At 40.6% G+C, this 24,233-nt stretch overlaps 1 protein-coding gene across 7 annotated transcripts in view; it reads left to right on the top strand.

The window, feature by feature from the left end:
• The window catches only part of LAMA2 (laminin subunit alpha 2), a 470,353-nt gene extending 446,702 nt beyond the window's left edge, over positions 1–23,651 (top strand). For 5 of the 7 annotated variants that reach the window (XM_065588563.1, XM_065588564.1, XM_065588561.1 and 2 more), the window contains 10 exons: positions 1,054–1,230; positions 1,865–2,090; positions 7,605–7,664; positions 10,264–10,376; positions 11,620–11,809; positions 16,135–16,290; positions 18,674–18,827; positions 19,143–19,273; positions 20,097–20,319; positions 23,261–23,651. In XM_065588563.1, the coding sequence (XP_065444635.1) occupies positions 1,054–1,230; positions 1,865–2,090; positions 7,605–7,664; positions 10,264–10,376; positions 11,620–11,809; positions 16,135–16,290; positions 18,674–18,827; positions 19,143–19,273; positions 20,097–20,319; positions 23,261–23,418 (1,588 nt within the window). In that variant the 3' untranslated portion in view covers positions 23,419–23,651. The remainder of the gene's footprint in view (positions 1–1,053; positions 1,231–1,864; positions 2,091–7,604; positions 7,665–10,263; positions 10,377–11,619; positions 11,810–16,134; positions 16,291–18,673; positions 18,828–19,142; positions 19,274–20,096; positions 20,320–23,260) is intronic. The other 2 variants (XM_065588566.1, XM_065588568.1) reach the window with 1 other exon arrangement.
• The last annotated feature ends 582 nt before the right edge of the window (positions 23,652–24,233 follow it).

The raw sequence follows: 24,233 nt of genomic DNA on the forward strand, positions 1-24,233 counted from the left end.
TTGTTGTCCTTACTCTCTCATGGCTAATGTCTATTAAATCCAGTATAGCAATGTAAAGAAATTATTTCAAATAGAGTTCCGCTTGCAGCTTCAAACATACTGAAGTTCTGATTCACCTTTTGGCACTGAGTTCACATTGAGTTAGACTTGCTAAATCGCTATAGCCTTTGCTCATTTCATCACTCATCTTCAGATTGTCCCAAAGACAGCAACAGATAGATTGCTGACCCTGTTATTGTTATGTTACCCATCAAAATAACTCATTGTCTCTCTACATCTACATTCTCTGTATTAGTACCTGTTTCCTTCTTTTCAACATACAGGTTCCTAACAAGCTAGATTTCTCTAGCCTTGTTATAAACGTGATAAAAATCTTTCAGTAATTTTACACTGATATACATGAGTGTATGCCTCTATCTCACTGCTCTGTAGCATTGTCTTTGTGTGACCTCTTCTCTTATATTTGGACCATGTGTTTGCATAATTACAGTGAGCAATCTACATAGCTTTCTCCCTTACCCTCTTCCCACAAAACAGACTAACCATATATTTTTAAAATGTACAGTATGTATCTACTGTTGATTCCTGCAATCAGAGCACTCCAGAGCATTGTTTGTCCCCTAGCAAGAAAATAATAACTAGTACAAACCAGAAAATAAAGAGCCAACAAAATGTGACCCCGTGCTGTTCTATCCCACTGAGCCCTATATGATTATACATAATGTCACGTACAGCAGGCTTGACTTTCACCATGTCAGTGCTGTCATGCTTCAGACTACTATTTTCAATTCAACCAGAAGCTACTATTACAGCAGCTCCACTGTCTGGTGTTGCCTAGCCCTGCTGGAGAATTAATGAAGGAAGCATAGTAGTGGCTGTGAACCTGTTAGTAGCTAATATTTGCTTAATGTGGTGTTGCTAATCATGCAATTTGGGTTCACCCAGTTTTATAGCGGGTGCAGCAGTAAATGGTGCCTGCAAAATGATGATTTTAATGCAAGCAGTAGCCATGGTAGATCCTTTTTTATTCATTTGCTTTTAATCTTTTCATAGGATGTTTACTGTTCAAGTAGATGAAGACAGAAGCCAGACTCAGAGGCTACCTACTGATCAGTCTATAACGGTTAAAAAGCTCTTTGTGGGAGGGACCCCGCCTCACTTCCATGCTGCACCCATCAGGAACATACCCCCTTTTGAGGGTTGCATATGGAATCTTGTCATCAATGCCATGTAAGCAGGTCTTACTAGTGCTCACAAATGTTTTGGTTACTGAAGCGATAAGCTGCCAACAGAAAAGTTGCTGTCAAAAGCTAAACTTACACAAAAGGGTACCTAAAAACTGCTTTATATGCCGTTGTTCTTTTTGATATATCAATATACAGTATGCACTTGACAGGACATAGGTCTGATTTATTGCGGTCAGTCTTCTTCTGGGTGCAAGAACTAGTGCCTGCCCACAAAAAATACCACAGTGTTCTACAGCCACATTCCAGACCACAACAGGTTACCCTAGTAATGCTTTGGTGTTATAGGCCATTCCTATGGAACTCTGTGCCATTGTTTTTAAATAAGGGTGAGATCCTGGGCTGTCAGATTATGGAAATTAGTATGCTTAGCATGGAGCTTTAACCATAGGATATGTTCTGCTCCACTAGGTTAATGATCTGGAGGGAACAGATGGACAGAAAAAAGGGAATGGTGAATGAAATGGAACTTCTGCAAAACAAATCACTTTGATAACACTTGAAAGCAACAGACCCAGTGCTTGGTCAAGTGTGAACTCAGAGCAGTACCATAGCTTCTTCAGTGACAGAGAGAGGCAGAGGAATTGATGACAGCTATTGATTTCATTGTATCTCCATAGCCCCATGGACTTTGCTCAGCCTGTGTCCTTCAAAAATGCAGATATAGGCCAGTGTCACACTCTAGAACCCGAGATCAGACTTCCTGAAGGAGAAGATGAAGCTACCCCTGCTTCTGTCTTGATCCAACCTGAACCTGATGGTAAAGAGGAGAAAGAGAGCACAACTGCCACCCCCAGGTTTTCTTTCTCTCCTCCTCCACCACCATCACCTTCACCTCCTACACATGTAAGTGTATATTGCATCTATGAAGAACAGTTTTAGAAGCGAAGTCTCTTTTATGTGGGAAGAGGAGAGGAGTCAGTAATGATGTCTTAAAATTATGCTGATGGGTGTGTAGATGGCTAGAGGATATTGAGTAGTTGGGGTATCTACACTATTATAGAGTTCTGGATGTTTCATCCAGCATGTAAATGAAGCAGATTATCAACTAAAGCTCAGGACAAGCTTGAATCCTGAATCATATTATTTTTTTCCTCAGCAAAAGCTTAGACTAGGATGATCATAGCATCCTGAGTCACACTGAGGTGATATGATTCCATTACATATCCCCTTTCTCTACCTCTCCCCTCTCTAATCTCCTAAAAACTCCAGAAAGCCACCATGGCAGTCACAGATTTTGTTTTTGTTGACTTTTCCTTCATTCTCAACCCCAAAGAGAATTGCAAGGTTGGATAGGCCTTTTTTGTGTCATTTATGTGCTTTTTTCCCCCCCATGATCGAGGATGGGATCAGACTGAATGATTAAAAGCTCTTTTATAAAAATGCATGCATTGCTATCGCCATATTAGGATGTAATGCTTTGCACACGTGTGTCATACTTGTGTGTGTATGCTCTGTATATATGTGGACTGTGCTCACGTGCTGTATTAACCCTAATGAAAATATAAAAAGATGATTTCATTAAAATCAGCATCTATATCAGAAGACTGGAGAGTAACAGATGTTTTTTAAAAGGTGTGACAGGTAATTACAGACCAGTGAATCATACTTTGGCTTCCAGTAAATTAGTTGAAATTATAAATAAGGGCCAGATTTTTCAAACTAAATTAAAACAAAGGGCGCTGCTGGTTGGTGACTGCTTTAGAGAACCTGGTCACTTCACTGAAGTGCCTAAGTAGAAACTCAGCTCTCTTGAAAAACTAGCCAGAGAGAAAGATTAATAAAACAGCTGATTGAACATCATCAGAAATTCATTCCTTTCTGATATCTTCTGGGAACAGATCAGTAAAATAATGGACAAAGGAAAACTGACTGACCAAATTTACTTTGATTGTCAAAAATCTTTGTTGAACTCCATCACAAGAGTATGTTAAAGAAATTAAATAGTCACAGGTTGAGAGTTAAGAGTGGGATTCCTCATGCTTCAGGATATAAGACAACAACTAACTGATTGGGATTAGAAAGAAGCTTCCCCAATGGGAAATGTATCTCATGATGGTGTTTCTTGCACCTTCCTCTGGTATCAGCCACTCTCAGTGATGGGATACTGATCAAGGTGGACCACAGGTCTGATATGATATGATGATTCCTGTGGAATTTTATAACCTTAGCCAAAAGACTGCTGAATCATAGAATCATAGGATTGGAAGGGACCTCAAGAGGCTATCTAGTCCAGTCCTCTGCACTCAAGGCAGGACTAAGTATTATCTAGACTGGGGTAGGCAACCTATGGCACAGGTGCCGAAGGCGGCACGCAAGCTGATTTTCAGTGTCACTCACACTGCCCGGGTCCTGGTCACCGGTCCGGGGGGCTCTGCATTTTAATTTAATTTTAAATGAAGCTTCTTAAACATTTTAAAAACCTTCTTTACTTTACATACAACAATAGTTTAGTTCTATATTATAGACTTATAGAAAGAGACCTTCTAAAAACGTTCAAATGTATTACCAGCCCGTGAAACCTTAAATCAGAGTGATTAAATGAAGACTCAGCACACCACTTTGAAAGGTTGCCGACCCCTGATCTAGACTATCCCTGACACGTGTTTGTCTGACCTTCTCTTAAAAATCTGCAATGATGGAGAATCCACAACCTCCCTAGGCAATTTATTCCAGTTCTTAAGCACCCTGACAGTTAGGAAGTTTTTCCTAATGTCCAGCCTAAACCTCCCTTGCTGCAATTTAAGCCCATTGCTTCTTGTCCTATCCTCAGAGGTTAGCAAGAACAATTTTTCTCACTCCTCCTTGTAACAACCTTTTATGTACAGTAACTCCTCACTTAACGTTGTTTCCAAGTTACGTCGCTGCTCCATTAGGGAACATGCTTGTTTAAAGTTGTGCAATGCTCCATTATAACGTCGTTTGGCTGCCTGCTCTGTTCACTGCTTGTAGGATTCTGTGGAAAAGCAGCGACTTTACAAGGGAGCATTGCACAAGTTCCTCTTTTCCGTCTTCTCCCCCGCCTTCCCAGTGCACTTAGGACTTTCTGGGAGGGAGGAAGGAAGGGAACAGGGAAGCGCCACATCTCTCCTCCTCCCCCTTTTCCCCAGAAAGTCCTAAGTGCCGTCAAACAGCTGTTTGGCGGCAGGGAAGCTCTGGGAGGGAAGGGGGAGGAGCGGGGACATGGTGTGTTCTGGGGAGGAGTGGGAGTGGGAAGAGGTGGGCCTGGAGTGGAATGGGGATGGGAAGAGGCCGACCTGGAGCATTCCCCAGCAAGGTCAGCGCCTGTTCTTCTGGTGGGAAGCTGCTGCTGAGCAAGGTGCTTCCTAGTGTCCTTGCCTGCCTCATTGTCTGCAGAGGACTAGGACTGTGCCTGTGTGGGGTAAGCCAGGGGCACCTACTAATCACAGTACAGTACTGTACAGTATATGCCTTTTGTCTGCCCCAAAAAATTTCCTTGGACCTTAACCCCCTGCATTTACATTAAACGCTATGGGAAAATTGGATTCATTTAATATTGTTTCACTTAAAGTTGCATTTTTCAGGAACATAACTACAGCGTAAAGTGAGGAGTTACTGTATTTGAAAACTGTTATCTTATCCCCTCACAGTCTTCTCTTCGCCAGACTAACCAAACTCAGTTTTTTTTCAATCTTCCCTCATCGGTCATGTTTTCTAGACCTTTAACCATTTTTGTTGCTCTTCTCTGTACTTTCTCCAGTTTGTCCACATCCTTCCAGAAATGTGGCACCCAGAACTCGACACAATATTCCAGCTGAGGCCTAATCAGTGCGGAATAGAATCTCAGGCTTCAAACTCCTGGCAGTGCTTATTGGCAAGAATTTTAAAAATGTGTATCTCAGTAAAGGAGCTCAGATGATTAAACTGATCGAGAGAGTTTTTCCTGCTCCAATATAGCAATATTAAAAGTTGGCACAGCATTTCCTGGCCAAATAGTTCAGGTGCTTGAAATAGTAAATTGGAAAGTATTGTGAAAAAATCCACTGTCTTGAGTTTGTTTTGGTACAAACTCAGAAGTTTGTTGCAACTCTGTAGCTGTGTTGTCTGACCACCCTTATAATTTTCCACAAATTGTGAAAATTTAAATCAATAGAAATTAAAAAAATGCTTCATACCCATAATTTGAGCAATGGTGAAAATGTAAATTGTTACAAATTTTAAAATGCTTAAAATAAACATATTACCCATTGAAATTATAAAAAAATTACAATTTAATTCTGCCAAGCCTGTTTATATAGGAACTAAAGCAACACTTTTGACTACTACCCACAAGATGGCGAAATTGTAACATGATGAAACTGATACGTTTCCATTTTCAATAAAAAAATTATACAGTTCAAAAACACTGAGTCTATGACACAAATATACAGAGCAAAGGAACTCCAAGATAAAGATGATAATCCATTTTCCCATTCTCCCACTCTTGTGAAAGAGAGAAAGTCAGACTGTCATAAGCGTATTGTTTGAGAGAAGGGTTTGTTTCTTTCTTTATTACTTTATTTTGCTTCCGTTGCTTGGCTGTCTTCTATCTATACAGGGCCGGCAGATTGTTCGAGGCGGCATTCTGCCCAATCCTAGGGCGGCACGGCCACTTTTTTTGTTGTTGTTGTTGTTGTTCTTGTTCCGCTCCCTGTAGGGGGCGGCGGCACGGAGAACCAGAGCGCCCTGCAGGGCAGTCCTCTTCCTTCCCTCCCCGCCGACCAGAGCGGAGCCCTCGCGGCAGGCAGCAGGAGGCGGCGCAGCGGGAGGGGCCTCATGACAGCATCCCTGCTGTAGCCTTGGCCACTCCCTTCTCTCTCTCTCTCCTGCTTTGCCGTTCTGGCCGCCCCGTTTTTTGTTTGTTTGTTTTTTGCTTGGGGCGGCCAAAAAGCCAGAACTGGCCCTGTGTCTATAAACCTGAGAGACTCTTTCCACTGTCTGAGTACATGTGTATTTATACTAGCCATTTTTCAAGGGCAAATTAAGAGGAATAAATAGTAGTTAATATTAGTTAGATGTTTAATGTTATTTACAGTCATTGTTATTATTTAATTTAGTTGTTTAATAAAGAGATGGGTTTCACACATGAGGTACATGGAGCCATGGTGAATCATGTAATCCACATATATTGCCCAGGGTGACAATCTGGAAAAAAAAAAAAAGTGTGAAAAATTCACATGTACCAACACCCTTGCAGTTTCTCTTTTGAAAAATAAGTGTTTTCAAATTTTGCATATTCAAAAGCACTTTAAATGAGGGTTTTTTGTTGCTGTTTTTTTTTTTTTGCCTAAATCCTGCTCAGTAGAGGTGGGCAAATAATGGATTTTTCAGTTTGCTGGCAATTCTGAAAAATTGGTGGAAAAAATCATTTTGGGCTGACTCACAAATTTATTAAAAATTTTCAGCAAATCAAAAAATAATTGTAGGTTGCACAGAAAACATTGTCTTTTGATTTTGAACATTTAAAATCATTTAGATAAAGCTAAAGAAATTTTCTAAATGAAAAGTAATTTTGAATCAAAAAATCAAAATGTTGAAATAAAGCATTTGAATTGTTTTCAGAATTTTTTTAAGTGTTAGGTTTTTTTAATTTTTGTTTTTTGGGGGGGCTAACACAATTTGCTGAAATTTACATGACTCTGCCAAATGTTTGTGTTGCTGAATCTGTATTTTTTGCCAAAAATTTGCATTGAAAAATTTCACTCTATTGCTCAGTATTTGCACTTGCAACAAAGAGCAAAACCATGGTTTATATTGAAACTGCTGATACATCATTCATGATTCAGTCATGTATTACCTCAAAGCCATTCTGGAAGAATCTTATGTGCAAATCCATTCAGCACAAAAATTCACCCACATGCAGGGGGCCCAAACAAGACTGCGCTATACTTAAATCCCACCCTGTTCTTAAGACTTAAGTACTCATGTGCTCTCCATCTCCACAACAGTGAGTTGAACCCTTAATGAAGTAAAAAGCAACAGAGGGTCCTGTGGCACCTTTGAGACTAACAGAAGTACTGGGAGCATAAGCTTTCGTGGGTAAGAACCTCACTTCTTCAGATGCAAGAAGTGAGGTTCTTACCCACGAAAGCTTATGCTCCCAGTACTTCTGTTAGTCTCAAAGGTGCCACAGGACCCTCTGTTGCTTTTTACAGATTCAGACTAACACGGCTACCCCTCTGATACTTAATGAAGTAGTTGTATTAAAAAAAGACAGGACACAGGATAGTCAGGTAGTTTAGAAATACCGTGGTTGCCTGTTTGCTGCTTTCTTCTGCTAGGATTGCTAAAATGTGTCGTGCTTGAGAACAATGCCTTGGTAACTGCTGCTTCTGCCTCATATTATTTACTGCTTCTCAGGACTTGTTTGCCACTGAAGTGAAGAGCGCCAGCATTACAGCTGACTTTGACGTCATCACGGTATCTTCCAACGTTTTCCCAAATGGTCCCCAGTTGTTTTATTTAACATTATTGGGTGAATTGTGGTGCTGCCTTCTTCCTTTGCTAATAAATGACTTTTCTTGTGAGTGCTAATGCAGCATCATTTGTAGAGGAATGTGTGAGATAGTTGGACAGTGAAGTTCCTATTTGCTCAGACAGCTCCTCTAAGGTTATCAGTTTTCTATGATATACATGGTTTCCTATCATATAGAAAATAGTGAAGTTAAAGTAATTAATAAAATAGTTCCATTTTGAGGCTCCGAGGTGATGTTAGGGTTTATTAACTGGTTGGGCTTAAATGTGGGACACCTTAAGGCTATGATACAAAAATACAGAGCCAGGAAACTCCAAGTTGGGCTGATAATCCATGCTTTAACTTAGACACTTGTGAAAGAGGTAAAGTCAGACTGTCAGAGATAAAGTCAGGCTGACCTTTCTTGAAATGAGGGTGGAGACAGGCTTGTGACTAAAGCTTGAATTTTCTACAACAGTTCCCTTGTACAATTTTTTCTCACTAACACTTCCACCTCCATACAGTTGACTATTTTTAAGCTTTGTTTTTAAGGGATATATGAATAAAAGACCAATATAATGACAAAATAAATTAATAGGTGTGTTGACCTATTTCCAACCCCCCAGCAACATTTGTGGCACCTACCATTAATTCCTTATCCTCTCAGTCCTCCTGCTGTGCCCCAGCATCAGTGCTTACTGAAAGTAGCAAGTAACTGAGACAGTTTAGTAATATTTGACATCTGACAGAACCAAATTTTTCCCTAACTGAAATCATTGGAGGCCAGAAATAGACAATCAAGGGCAGACTTTGCCCCCTTAACATTGTAACATGCACCAGTGTGCCATTGAAATGTCCATTTTTTTTCATTCTTCATCCATCTGCCAATTCCAGACTTTAATTTATCTCCAAGTTTAAACAACCAATGATGGCTATATTATATATACAGTACCATTACCAGTTGTTAAACTATCAGGCTAAGACTGTAACTGTTAAAACAGCTTTGGACATTAGTCAGCATTATAGGAATATTATCCTGCAACTACATCACCTTTATCCATTTGTTAATCACTGAAAGACTATCATCACACATTCATCACTCTTTTGTTTTGTGCTGTTGAGTAACATCTTTCTGCCGTTTTTCTTTGAATTGCACATTGGTGTATACTTGTCACAGTGCATGCTCTTCCACTGTACATGGAGGATTGTCATAATCAGAACAAAGTAGTTGAGAACTTTTTAAAAAACATTTTCCACAACTGTTGTGAGGATTTCTTTGTGACTTGTGAAAGACAAAATATCACATTACTGAAGAGGGGAATTTCCTCTTTGCAATAGAAAGTTCCTGTTTCCTGAGGAATCACGCATGACATCTTGAAAATGCTTCACAGAAAGAACACTTTGGCAAGAAAACACGGCACATTGTACTTTGAGGGCCTCTGCTGAGTCAGGGCTCAGACAGAGGCTGTGGCCAATCCAGGACTGTTAAACACAGTGCTTAAAAATAGAGCTACCAAAGTCTGTTTTTTCCTGTGGTATTATTGTCCTGAGATTGTGCTGTCTTAGATCCTCTGAGAAACTTCTTCACAGTATACCCCAAAGTGGAGTATCGGGGAAGATAATAATTCTTGTGGCCCTTTCATTGAATAATGCTAGACTGTGGCTATATGATCAAGATTCAAAGGGACACAGTCAAAAAAAAAAAAAAAAGAAGCACACTTCTGCCTGAAAATGTTCTACCTTCTGTTGTTACAAGTAACACCTACGAGTAATGTAACTGAAAGAGACCATTGGTAAAAACAACATTTTTCTTTATTTCTTCGGTTTGTCATGTTTGTGCATTTGATAGCACAACATGTATAGTACCTGTTTCTCCTCTGTATCAGCTAGTCAGTTTCCCTGGTATCTGTGTGGGTCTTTCAAACAGCAACAGGGGGCGAGGGGGGGGGAGAGAAAACATTTTGAAAGACAGAGAAAGAAACCTGATTGTAAAACAAACAAAAAATTGGCATGGGGACTCAGTGGCAGGGGTAGCACCTGCAACTACTTCTATCTAATTTTTTTAAGATTGGCTAGATTTCAAGTTGATAGTGTCCCTTTAAGATTTCAGTCCTGCTTAGGCTCTATAAGACAGCACCGTAAAGTATAAGTGCCAGTGAGTTACATTTAAGGATGCACTGAGCTGCACAGAAATCATTTAAGGGTCTGGTGCACGTACCCTGATGACGAAAAAGTACATAAGTCTAAAGGAACTCTGCTTTTAAAATAAATCTTCATTATATTGCCTGCTAACTTTATTTTACGTACAGAGACAAAAGACACTGGGAAGTTGCAGAGCCAATACCTGTAATAGGTACCATATTCTAAAGTGCTCCAGGGTAAATGAAGGAACTTTAACTCTTGGACAGATGAGGTTCAGAATGAGAAGTTCTTCTTGAAAAATAGTACTAGCATCCCTAGGAGACTATAGAAGAGGTTTTTTATTTTCTGATGTATGCTTTATACTGCTGTAAAGCACATAATAAATTAATTTGCTCGATCAGTGGCATGATTTATATTTTGCAGGACTCTTGTGCTGCTGATACAGAGCCAGCTATTTTGGAGGGCGGCAAACAATTTGGTCTTTCAAGGAACAGCCATATTGCAACTGCATTTGATGATACCAAAGTGAAGAACAGGTACAACATTTGATTTTTGTGATGAAGTAATAAAAGTGAGGTCTTATGTGGATGGCTGACAAGCAAAATACTCTGGATTGTATTCTCAAAAACTTTAGGCATATTCTTGAGTGCAATTTTCTGTGGCCCAGTTTTGTACATATAAAAATACTGGTTAGTGCACACAAATAGCATTTAGACATGAAAAATGGGTAATGATTAGTCTGCCTGAGTAGTATGCCCAAATGAATTTTGGGAGCAGGGAAGGAGGGAGAGAAAATCAAAGTTCAGGACATACAAAACTGGCCTGTGAAAAAAGGTTATGTGCACAAAAGTGTTCTCAGTTTTAGAGGCCAGGTGTGGCCCTTTTCAAAGTTTGATATCTTGGACTATAAATAACACAATTAAGAGTAATGTTATATTTGTTTGTTTTGTTCAAACAAAAGCATAGTGCAGTTGAATGATATCAATTGCCAAGAACCAGTGTAGCCAGTTTACAACAGAATTAATAAATTGCACATGGGGTAGAAAGTGAAGTTCACTGAATCACAAACCAAATTATTTTTCTTGTAATGAGCACGTCCCTTTTTCTCTTTTCTCTTCTCGTCTCATGATTAAAATCAGCCAGCAAGGTTACCTGTTGCACATCAGGAACACTGCCAAGCTACACACCCACACAGAAGAATTAATAGAATGACTCCTTCTGAAAGTTATAGCTACGCACTGGCTGGTTCTAGCTATTGGACCAGAGATTGTGGAACAATACCTGGTTCATTGCTCACTTTTGCAGTGAAAGAGTGTGACAATAATTGCTTCAAGTGAAACTAGTGAATTTTGTTCACCTTCCTTTGATTGCACAGGCAACCTTAAGTCTGACATTTCCTAATTTTGAGTGCTTGACTTAGTAAATTTAATGTTATTTTAACATAGTGTTTGTGTGTGTAATTTCTTAGTTTAAAAAAAATGAAAAGACAGAAACTCCATTATATAGCATCACTTGGACACCTACATGGGACATCAGCAGGGTTGCTGTATTAGACAATATACATCTCCACAATAGGAATTGGTCTAACAAGTATAATGCAGCTCTTAGGTCTGAATGATGTTTAAGTTTTGATGGACAAACAGAAGCACTAGTATCTGGCCTCTTAACAATTTGTTTTTCTAAAAGGAAGGCAGGGAGGAGGGGGAGAGAGAACGAATTAATTTTTCCTCCTTTTGATTTTGAGAAAACATTTTCTTTGGTTCTGTTTTTGCTTTTCAGGCTCACAATTGAATTTGAAGTCCGAACAGAGGCTGAATCTGGCTTGCTTTTTTATATGGCCCGGATCAACCATGCCGATTTTGCCACTGTTCAGATAAAGAATGGACTGCCTTACTTCAGCTATGACCTGGGAAGTGGGAACACCAGCACAATGATTCCAAACAAAATCAATGATGGCCAGTGGCACAAGGTATACAATGCAGCGGGATGCTTAGAAGCTCTAAAGAGATCCTTGACTTGTTCAGGAGATCTGCCTGAAATCTACATGACCTGAATTTTTAGATACTGGCACCTAAGTTGTACTTGGAGAATTTTTGCTTTCAGATGCACGCACATAATTGTAACTATGTTCACACAGGTTCATATTCTGCTCGGTGCTGATATTTGAACATTTGTCCCTTAGGTAAAGACATATTTTGGGTCCCATTTAGAATATACAGTATATGTAGCTGGAAAACCCAGAGAAGATTATAATGTTCTCCTCAACTGTCTAAGTTATCTAAGTAATGGGGCCCAGGTGACTTGTTTGGAGGGTTTCACGCTCGATGAGACACATCATTACAGCTAACAGTCTTTTGGGGTATCACTGTGGCTGAAATGTGACACAGTTAAAAGACCAAAGAACTTTGGGGAAAAAATCAAGTGAAGACAATTTTGTTTGCACTGTTACCTCAACTCATTGGGGAGCAAATATGATATTCACAGACATGTTTGCAGTGTTTGTGAGCTTTAGGAAAGGAAACACTTATGAATATAAAATGCACTAGGCTTCTGGATAATGGGTAGGAAATCATATCACAACCATCAATATGGTATCTACTGAAAAGAGGTAACAAACACATTATAAGTTACTAGGTACACAGAGAACTGTCATAGGGGGATTTACTAAATTTGACAGATCTGTTCTGCTAATCACAACACAAACTAAAGTAAATTAAAACCTGTCACTAAACAACAGAGCCAATCAAGTTCTGGCCAGTGCCTCCCTCCCCAGCAGTGGGCAAGGACAGGGCACACTTTCACTGGTAGGGAGGCAGTAATTGTGCACACATGCAGAGGGGGCTAAGGCTAGAGTGGGACCCAGAGGGACTGGAGCGGCCACCACAACACCCAGGATCCGGCTGGGGGGCAAGTAGGAGCCAGGGTGTGATGACTCCCCCTGCTATCCAGCCACCTCCCTGGCTTCCAATTCAAGATGTGCTTCTGCCACCTCTGCTAGGACCCAAAGGAAGCAAGCTAAGGGGAGGGAAGGAGAAATATGGCTCCCTCCTACTAGTGTTCTGCCTTTCTGCCCTGTCCTGTGGGCACTCCTCCCTTTTGCCTTCCCTCCTCTCTATCCTGCTGTCTGCATCACACTCTGTTCTAGTGAGGCTGAGGGTGAAAGGTGGTGAGGACCTATATGGCCCTGCTGCTCACAGCACTCAGCCCCTCACCAGGTTTAAGCAGCACTTCACTTGAGCAAAGTAGAGTGGAGGTGGGGTAAAAAGGAAGCACCCCCTTTCCCTTCTAGCAGCACCCCGCTGCTTCCACCTTACTGTACCTCCCAGCACTCAACACCCCACCAGCAGCATCCACATCCAGTTGTAAACCCCAGATGGCAGCACCCAGCCACTCCACCAACATCCCCAACACCAGCCCCTCACCCAATAGAACACGCCCTGTCTCCACCTCAACCCAAGCCTGACATCCCTTCTTGCTGTGCCCCACGAAGGGTGTTAGGATGTGAATGCAAATGATTTAGTGACTGAGGTCACTGCAGCAAACTTCAACTGTTTTGGCATCCCACATGGAAAAACTCTGAGAAGCTGACCTAGCATATTCTCCATCCTTATCTTAGCTCTACCCTGGTTTGATATTCATTATTAAAATATATTGTATTAGCATTGCCCTTGATCACCAAATCTCATTCTTGTGGCCCAACCCCACCATACTGCCACTACCCAACTCATCCTTCAGTTTTTCAGCCTCCTTATAATAATATTTCTGGGTACTTCAGCTACTCCATACCCAATTCCTTTGCTACTGGCCAGATCAGTCTCTCACCCAGTTTAGAGCTGTATCTCAAATTCACCCCAAAGAACACTACCACCAATATTCAGTTCCTTTCCTCCCAGACACCCTCCTGTCAGTTTTCAGTACTTCCTACTGTAGATGCACCACAGAATCCTCCATGACTGATGTGCTGTTTAACTGAACAGGGAGAAGGCATGTTAAAGGAACCAAGGAAACACTGTTGTCCCAGTTTTTAATATTTTAATAGACTAACTACTTAACTGTACCAATGTATCACATGAATTGCCTTGATGACGCACTCTGAAGCAGCTCTACAAGATCTTATAAATCGCTTTGCTACAGCAGCTTGTAATTTTGACCTCATCACCAGCCAAATGAAAACCAATGGTTATGTACCAGTCAGCTTCTCAACAACCTTACCAAGACCCATCAATAGTTACCATGCACCAAGCTCTCAAACAGCTTATTTAACTCAGTAGCACGTTGAACAACAAAGCGACAATCGACCATAAAGTGGATGTGTGAATCAAGTAAGCCAGTGCTGCATATGGTCGCCTCCATCACCAAATCTGGAAGCAATGTGGAATCTGTCTACAAACAAAAGCCAAAGTCTATAATGCTGTTGCCTCATGACATTGCTCTATGGATCTAAACCATGGACCTGTTATCAAGCGCATAAAAACTTGTCAGTTTCCACTTGCAACACCGGTGACAATTGCTTGGCATCAAAGAGCAGGACCATGTTTTCAACATGGAAGTCCTGGAAAAATCTGATGTTAGACCTTCTAGGTGTAGAGCCCAGGCCTGCCAGGCTGGGGACATTGCCATGCTGCCACCCAGTAGCAGCTGTAACCTACTTGCGCTCCATGACCCCATGACTTGCTGTGGACAAGTCCTGCATCAAGGGGTGTGACAGGCAGCAGCCTCATGGCTCCTGATTGGCTCCCCATCCTATATAGACCCAAGGGATGTTCCAGGAAGCGTCTAGGTAACAGCTCAGATCTTCTGTAGTTGCCACAACTGTTTCTGCTCCTTGATCCTGAACTCCTGGCTTTGATCTTGGCTTGACTTGGACTTCATCTCCTGACTTAGACCCTGAAACCTGACTCAGACTCTGTGATATTGACCCTGGCCTGGAACCTGACTCTGAATTCCTCCACTGTTCCCAGCCTCAGGTTTGCCCCTGCTCTGACTCTTGGTCCTTACTGCCCTTGTTGGGATCCTGACATCTGGTTCAGTCAGCTTCAAGACTCATTCTATCTGCACCCAATTGAAGTAGACTGGCCATGAAATTTGTATGCCTGAGACCCGTTTATCAAAACAAGTCATATTCCAAATTAAGTTCCAGCAATCGTAAACATGGACAGCAGATGAAATGCTTCAAAGACACCCTGAAACAAAATGTATGAAAAACAAACATTTCTGACTTGACCTTTGAGCAACTGGCAGTTGATCGTATTGCATGGCGCCTCGCGGTAAGGGTGACCATCCATGACTTTGAGAAGAATCAAGTTGAGCAGCTAGAAGCACACAAACAAAGTGCAACTCAATCACCACAACTAGGCAAATCGCTCTGTGGCCAATGTGGCAAATGTTCTTCCCGAATTGGTCTATGGAGTCACGTGAAGGCCCATTAGTACAAACTCTGATTGTCAACGTCGTCCTTGAAATCGAAATCACTAGCATCATTATCATCACCAGGGTGTTTTTAAAATGTTACCTTAGTTTAGCTACCATGTATACTATACATGACATTTAGTCCTCTTAATACACAGAAGCACTGCTGCAGAAGTTACTGGGGAGTCTGATACATATCTTTGGAGAGAGAGAGTGGTTTAGCAGTAGTTATGGGCAGAGTTTGAACAACTCCTCAGCAATTTTTGTTCCTCCATATGAGTCACGTCCTATTTGTCTGACAGGAATCTTACTAAGCCTGGGTGTGTTACATTTACTCCATCCTGAACTATGATCTGTAGCAAGTATAAGCTAAAGGAACAAGAAACTCAGTCATGGGATATAGTTCTTAAATATGTGCTGTAATAATCCTTTACAGTGGATGCTATTAAAAAGTCAAGATTTACCATCCCAAATGCCTGCAGTTAGCACGGAATCTTCCTAGATCTAGAAGAAGAGATGCAGCAGAACTGCTATCACTTTAGTGAGGCAAACATTGAGTTTTCAAATGACATCCCCTATGCATTTAGTAATTCTAATACGAATCCTCATGATGCTTCCTGTCATATTTGAATTAAAAGTTTAGTTCTGTGGTTGTGCAACACATAGAACTGTGGAGTCCTGGTCCACGACTAGGACTGCTAGGCACTACAGCAATACAAATAATAAGTAATAGTAATATTGTCTGCCTTATTCTTTACATAGAGGAAGTTTTATTTGGCTTAAGGTGGAAATCTGAAGTTGCACTTTGAAAAGCATCCTTTGCTCCAAGGTTCTCTGGTACCAGAAAATTCTCACTAATGTGCTATATTTATGTCTTATTTCTAGGTAAAAATATTTCGAACCAAGCAAGAAGGAATCCTTTTAGTAGATGGTGTTTCAAACAGGACCACCAGCCCCAAGAAGGCCGATATCTTGGATGTTGTGGGAATGCTGTATGTCGGAGGATTGCCCATTAACTATACAACAAGAAGAATCGGTCCAGTAAGGAAGAAAGTTTAATAAGCCATTTCACAGTCTCTAAATATGTGTTGTCCGGTATCACCATTTACATTTCTTTTCCAAACTATAAAAGGGCCTATCCAATTCTTCTTTAAGTAGTTGGAAGGACCTAGGTTAGAATACAGTCAGTACAAAGAATTGAAACTGGCCCATAGTCATTACTGTGGGGAGAGGGAAAAGCTTTACAGTCCTGGACCCTTACAATTCCACTGTTCTGCAGGGGGAATTCAAGTTTAAAAATACAAGTCTCCCTTCCAGCAGGATTCTTGGAATTTTAAGGCTCCAGCATGGTACAGAGGGCTTTTGCAAACATAAAAGCTCAGTGAGAACCTCAGATAAAACTTAGTATCAGAGGGGTAGCCGTGTTAGTCTGTATCCACAAAAACAACAAGGAGTCTGGTGGCACCTTAAAGACTAACAGATTTATTTGGGCATAAGCTTTCGTGGGTAAAAACCCCACTTCTTCAGATAAAACTTGTCCATTTCTCTGGTTCATCTGAAACTGACAAGTTTTGACAATTTTACCATGAAGTAGGCAAGTTTTGACATTTTGGTAACAAAATTCATTGGTTTGGAAAAATTTTCATTAAGTGCTCTTCTAGAAATGGCCAAAATATCTATTCATGCAGATCTTGGCTGAATTCACTGGTGAGTCCAAAACTACATTACTAGGATTTTTTTCAAATTTTAATTAAAGTTTTGTACAGTTCTAATTAATAGTTACAAATTGTATCTTGCAAAATACCACAGCGACAAGATGGGTGAGGTAATATATCTTATTGAAAGCTTGTCTCTCTCACCAACAGAAGATATTACCTCACCCCACTTGTCTGTCTAACATTCTAGTACCAATGCGGCTACAACAACACTGTGTACAAAATACTACAGGACACAAAACAGACCCAGTGAATAAAGATTTCTTATATGAAAGATTGTGCAAAGAAAACATGAATAAAACTGGAAAGGTTTTAGAAATTCCATTGAAATCAGTGGCCTTAAGAGACTTACATGGGTGCTACTGAGAGCGAGATTTGTCCCAGTGTGTGTGTACCTCTCTTCCCTCCTCAATATCTGCCTCCTTCTCCTTTTCCCCCAATCTCCATGTGTTAGTGTTTTTTCTCATTCTCTCTTCCCCCCTCACACCAAATGCATGAGTGTGGGCACACTTTTTGTCCTTTGAAGTGTGTGTTGACATTTACCCTTCACTTTCCCCAATATTATCACACTCCAGCATCAGCCAAGGCAGGGCTGGAACAATTTTTATAGTGCTGATGATCGAAATCCTGTATTTGGGGTTTGTTATTACTACTTCAAGTCAAGGAGTGCAGCAGCACCCCCAGCACCTCTCGTTTCAACACCACTGGGCCAAGGGCTTTCTTTAGAGCCTGTAGGCCCTCCATGCTCCTGAGCTTCCTCTCCCCAACCTCTGCCAGCACCAGTTGCCCAGTAGGTGGGCGGACTCCCAGGCCCTTCTTCAGGGAGGAGAGAGGAAATGCTGCTCTGCACAGCATCCAGCATCAAAGGAAAGAGACATTATCTGAGATGGGAGGGGAAAAAAGTGCTAGTACGTCACACCAGCTACACAGACTCATTGCAATCCCTGCTGCTTCTTCCTTTAAAGGTCATCCAATGAGCAGCATAATAATAATAATACCTAGCTCTCATAGTGAAGGCTTGTTAAATTGTAAAACATGGATAAAGATGCAAGAAAATCATTCATATAATATCTTAGCTACGATCATACAATAGTCATAGATAAGGTTATGTGAAGAGCATTATGATGCCATCAGTATTTATGTAAAACTTCCATTCACTTAAGCAGGAGTGGCACATTTAGAAGGATGTGGCCCAATATAAGCACAGCTTTAATATGTAAGGTTAGCCCCCCAAAAGAATGATAAACAAAAAATGTAGTAATGTTACTTGAGAACACTTACTGTACTCCATGCCTTTTTCTACAGTCTTAACTAGAAAGTACGGACTCTATTCAATTACAGAAGTAAAGTATGGGCTATTACATTTCTGCATTGCCTGTGCAATTTGCTATGTTTCATTATGCAGTGCATTATTTTATGCCCCTTCCATTAAGCCAAAGAGATGTGACTTCATTTTGTGAGATCTGATCCCTAGAATTTCAGAAAAGCAACATAATTAGTCTGTAGTGTGATGGAGATTAGATTCTTATTACAATCAGATACTGTGGATTAGCCGTGTAAAGTTCAAGACTCATTCAGCTCCTCACATCCAGCAGCAAAACACAGAATCAAAAGAAGGGATACTTTCTGATGCCATAATTGAGCCTTTCCATACCAGCATTTCTGCTTGCTTTTCATAACAGCAGTCTCTGTTTGAAAATTGCACCCAGGTCACCTACAGCATTGATGGTTGCATCAGAAATTTTAAGATGACAGAGGCTTCTGTTGACCTGGATAATCCAACCTCCAGCTTCAATGTTGGCAAATGCTTTACCAATGCAGAGAAAGGAACATTCTTTGATGGAACAGGCTTTGCCAAAACAGGTAATAAACTACAATTTTTCTAGTGCTAAAAGAGAAACAGTTATAGCACGTGGGATTTTCAAAGGCATTCAGCATTGCCTAACCCCCATCGACTTCCGTGGGAGCAGAGTTAGGCCAGCTCTGACTCTGAGCACTTTTCAGAATCACATTCAGTATGTTTAAACGTTATGCCTGGTGTTTGATCTTGTGTATTTCCAGCAAGATCTATATTAAGGACTGGTACCATGACCACTATTTTACACTCGATTTCAGTTGGACTAAATATTACTGTAGCTGTTTTTCTAAATATATTACTGTATATTTTCCACTCCCCAGTTGGAACATATAAAGTGGGAACAGACCTACTAGTGGAGTTTGAATTCCGTACTACTCGAATGAATGGTGTTCTGCTGGGAATCAGCAGCCAAAAAATGGATGGACTCGGCATCGAGCTGGTAGATGAAAATGTGAGTGAAGGCATTTTGCAGTGAGGGCATCATCTGATACATTTCTGGATATCTGTAGTGCATTTGTGTGTTTTAAAATGCATGAACAAATTTAAACTCTGATTTAATGTTAAGACATCTCAGTCAAGATCACAGCCTCATATATGCCAGTCAGTCCTTCCCCTTCCAAATTTGTCTCACACTTCTAGTTTTGCTAAGTCATCCTAACATGTTATTCTGCAACATTGCTGTGTTTCCTGCATTACAGCATTGGGCCTATGTCAGCAGGAATGTGCAAAGTTGTGGCACTGTCATGTCATGAATATCAGTCCCTTGTGTGTGTAACTCAATGTTGGTACATAGTTTAATCAATCACTCAGCTGCGCTTAAAAGTAAATAACTCTGTTTTGTATAAGACCCACACAAAACCAATATTTTTTGTCCTTGTGTAGTCTCACCACAGAAAGTTGGCAAACCAGGCCCACAGCTTTGCACATTCCTGCTAACCTAGGCCCCAGAGCTACACATGGATCTACACACGTGAGCTCTGTTGGCTTTAGTGGGATTCTGTATGGGTGCAAGGATCCACCCCCACAGAACTGGGTGCAGGATCAGAGCCATAGTTACTAAATTCTGGTGATGGAAATAAACACAATGGAGCTGAGCTGGCTTGTGTTGATTTAGAAATGTAATAAGACAATTTATGTTTAACTCTACATTTATTCTAAATCTATATGTAGCTTTTGGGAAGGTCAGATTTGATGAATACTAGATCACCATGTTCTGTATAATTAGTATTTTGATAACTCATCCTTTCCCCTCACTTTCATGTTACATTCTCCAGCTGATGTTCCATGTGGATAATGGCGCAGGCAGATTCTCTGCCATCTATGAGCCTGACAAACGAGGCAGCTTGTGTGATGGACAGTGGCACAAGGTTACTGCAAACAAGATCAAGCACCGATTAGAATTGACTGTGGATGGGAATCAGGTGGATGGGAGCAGCCCAAATGGAGTCTCCAGTTCTGCGGACACTAATGATCCTGTCTTCATTGGAGGATATCCTGGTAGGTGTCCAACACACAAACAGGGCATTATTCATGCTCTCTAGTAATGAGGCGTTGCCACTGTCTTAAATATAATTCAGTTTCACACACTAATATCAATGGAGGTAGCATGGTTATGAATATCCAAACTTCTCTACAGTATAAATGTCAGTTATCTAGATTTCATTCTTGTGCCTTTGAATAACAGGAGCTCTGCAGCACTGAATTTCAGTCATGTGCTGCCAATATTTCAGCTAAGGAAGCCTGTAGTTCTTTTTCCCTTGAGCTTATAATAAACCCGCTATCCAAGGGAGTGATGCACTTTCAGAGAGGAGCAAAAAGACTCTATTCCTTTCTTTTCGCATTTAAACAAAAACACTTTTTCATAGCCAAGGCAACAGCAACAGCATTTGACAAACTTGAACTGCCAAAAATGTTTACATGTGGCTACTGGAAAAAAGGTAGGCTGAGTATATTGATCATATAACACAGAGCTCAGCCTGTGAAAATTGATTTAGGGAATGTGGGGAATAATCTGTAGAAGATGAGGCTGTCCTCCCTCAGGAATTTTTTGAAAATATTTATTTTTAAAGGCAAAACAAACATTACGCTTCAGAAGTACTTCAATGAGCCCCGGCAAAGTTATTTCTAACAGGGGTGAAAGGATCCAGAGGCCTTCGTACTTATTCTACTGATAGTGAATATTCACAGCTAACTGTTCACGAACAAACAATAGACCAAGAATTATTTGAGGAATAATTTAATATTGAAAATCAAATTTCAGAAATTTGTAAAATGCTTGTAGTATTGGTTTTTTTTTACTAATTTTGTAGCACTCCTAGTGCTGTTTTGTACAAGCTTGTGAACAGAGAAGCTAAATATCAGATAAGGGTGCCTATTCCAGTGTCCATTGAAGTCAATAGAAGACCTCCCATTGACATCTGTGAGCATTGCACTGAGCTCTGAATTATTTTCTTTGCATTTTTCCTCAATTCTAAATGATATAATACAATGTATCCAGTAACACTTAGCTTTCAGTCCCTCCAGATGTTATCTGATGTGTTTCCTGTATTGTTTGATATGTAAGAGAAAGCCAGATATTTTTACATAAGAACGGCCATTCTGGATCATACCAATGGTCCATCTAGCCCAGTATCTTGTCTTCCGACAGTGACCAATGCCAGGTGCCCCAGAGGGAATGAACAGAACAGGTAATCATCAAGTGATTCATCCCTTGTCGCCCATTCCCAGCTTCTGGCAATCAGAGCCGGTTTTTACAGCAATCCTTAGACTCTAATATAAGAACTGGTGCTAAAGAAAAGTTTCCAGTGATGTGCATCATGAGTTATGAGCTGCATTTAGCCAAAAGAAGGGCAATCAGGTGTAACACAACAGTCTATATAAAACAAATTCACACCACTTGCATTGGAATGATACCCATGAACTGAGTTAAAGCTGCATACTAAATTGTGGATCCATGTGATAAATAATTTATCATGCATCTTTGACCATCTCTCCTCCTCCTGTTGACTAATCCATTTCCCCTTGTTTATTCTAACATTCCAAACACCTCAACAGTCTCACACACCTGCCTCTTTTTAATCAGCCTGCCAGAGAAATGTTTTGTCTTCCTCCAAATGTGGAATTTTCCCAATTTATCCTCGCCTGAGGCACAGAACAGACAAGATTCAATCCAAGCCCAGTGGCAGCATTTCTATGTGTACATATGTCACAAATTTAACATCCATTATCATGGGATCCGGATTCAACAGTCCACTGAAGTTGCTTTATGCTTCATTAAACCATCTGAAATTGGTTGGTGGAGAATTCCCTTGGGCAGGGGAATTTTCCACCAGCAGAAAGTTGTTGAGGTCAACTGCCATTGCCTCCTGAACCAACAAATGTCTCTCTCCCTGCCCTCCCCTCCCCACACACACATCCCCAGTGTAAGGAGAAGGAGGGGTCAGAGTTTTTGGGGTAGGGGAGGGCTTGTAGTGGAACAGACCTGTGCTGTGCCCAATCCTCCATTGATGTTGTAATGCCCCGTCTTGCACTAAGGCTAGGCAGCCCTGAATCAGGAAGCACAACTGGCTCCCTGTGGCCACTACTTCACTCAGAATACAGATGAGAAACAAGGCTGGGAACTTCAAACAATTGTGAAGGGGAGATTTCCAGCTTCCCAATGGGACTAGCACTCACTTCTAGGCGTCAGGGTTCCCAAGATGGCAGACTTTCAAGTTGTGACATTTTTAGGCATGTAAAAGCTATTTGGGGTCATTTTCAGTGTTTGTGTGGCTCTATCCGAGCCCAATACAGTTGGACTCAGTGTAGCTAAAGCCCCTGCCTTTACAGACACAAAGATACAAAATATAATCCAAAAATAGTCTCTCCATAACATTGCTAAGGTAGCTTCTCTGTGATACCTGCAGCACATACAGAATAGACAGTATGTGCCCTTTGGGGATGCAGAAGTTGCCCTGACAACTTTGCTACTTGTGAGTAAATGCACCCATCCCAGACTCATGCTGATAAATCCTTTATACCACATGTAAACAGACCACAAGTTGCAGATGCACAGAACCATTATTTGTCTGCTGCATGCCATTTGTTAGTACTGTAGAAAAAATGCCATTTGGACCTCTCAGGAAGATTGAAGGCTGCTTTATTTAATGATATGAATATCACCTGAACTGAGTGGTGTGATTTAAATTGAAGATTTAAATGCGTTCTGATTTTGCCAGTAGCACATTGTGGATGAAGAAAGAGACCGATTAGATAGTTGCCACCAAATCAAGCATTTATCAAATGTGCTTAGAGGTTTAACCGCTCTCCTGCTAAAGAATGGAGTGCAGCAAGTAAATTGTGAAGAATATATATATTTTGGAATGCAAGTGAGAGAAGAGATTTGAAGAAGAAAAATGAGGTAACAACTTGTTTTTTTGTTTGTTTTTTGTTTTTTCAGATGGTCTGAACCAGTTTGGCCTGACTACAAATATCCGTTTTAAAGGCTGCATTCGCTCGCTGAAGCTCACCAAAGGCACTGGTAAACCTCAGGAGATTCACTTCAGCAGAGCCGTGGAGCTGAAGGGCGTTCAACCTCTATCATGCCCTGCAAACTAACATGAGATCATTCAACTTTGACGTGCATCTGATTGTTCTAAGTGCCTAAAAAAATGTTATATATAAATGTTATATACAGTACGTTTATAATAAAATGTCTTTCTGCAAGTATTTTGAGTTCTGTCTGTGATCTATTTAAATGGTTCTATTTCAAGGTAGCTCCCAAAAGAAGATTAAATTCATAATCATTCATTTCTTCTTTCTTTAACTGAATAAAGCAATAGTTACTCTAATCTTTTGTGCTGGTTTTCTGTAGTTTGAAATGGAATTGTTCACCATAGTTTTTCATGAGTGGGACTGTATAATATGGAGAGACTCGTGTGTGTGTGTGTGTGTGTGTGTGTGTGTGTGTGTGTGTGTGTGTGTGTGTGAATGTACTTTAGATAAAAAAGTGTATTAACTCATTTCAAAAATCAATTTAGTTTTGTCCCACTCCCAATTTTTTAAAAATGCTTTTAACAGAAAACTCTGCTTTGGATTAATGGACTGGTTCAGTTCGGGACATGGAACAAAGATAATTTATCATTGCTGGGTTGGGGGCAATGCTGGGTGCCTATTTAATTTGTGCGTTGTTGTTACAAAGACTTTATTAGACTTAAATCCTCTCATATATCATTTGAACAGCTTTGGAACGTAATGTGTGTTTTTTGTTTGGAGATACAGAAATGGGAGCAAATTGACATGGGGGATTAGTGTATTAGCGTTTCACACCTGGAGACCTGGATTTAAACAGGCCACTAGTGAGAATGTTTAGTGACCATCTCTAGTATACATCCTATACACACCATATGTGGCAGAATTTTCAGACTTTTTTT

This window comes from Chrysemys picta, chromosome 3 (assembly GCF_011386835.1).
Source record: "Chrysemys picta bellii isolate R12L10 chromosome 3, ASM1138683v2, whole genome shotgun sequence".
Lineage (NCBI taxonomy): Eukaryota > Metazoa > Chordata > Testudines > Emydidae > Chrysemys > Chrysemys picta.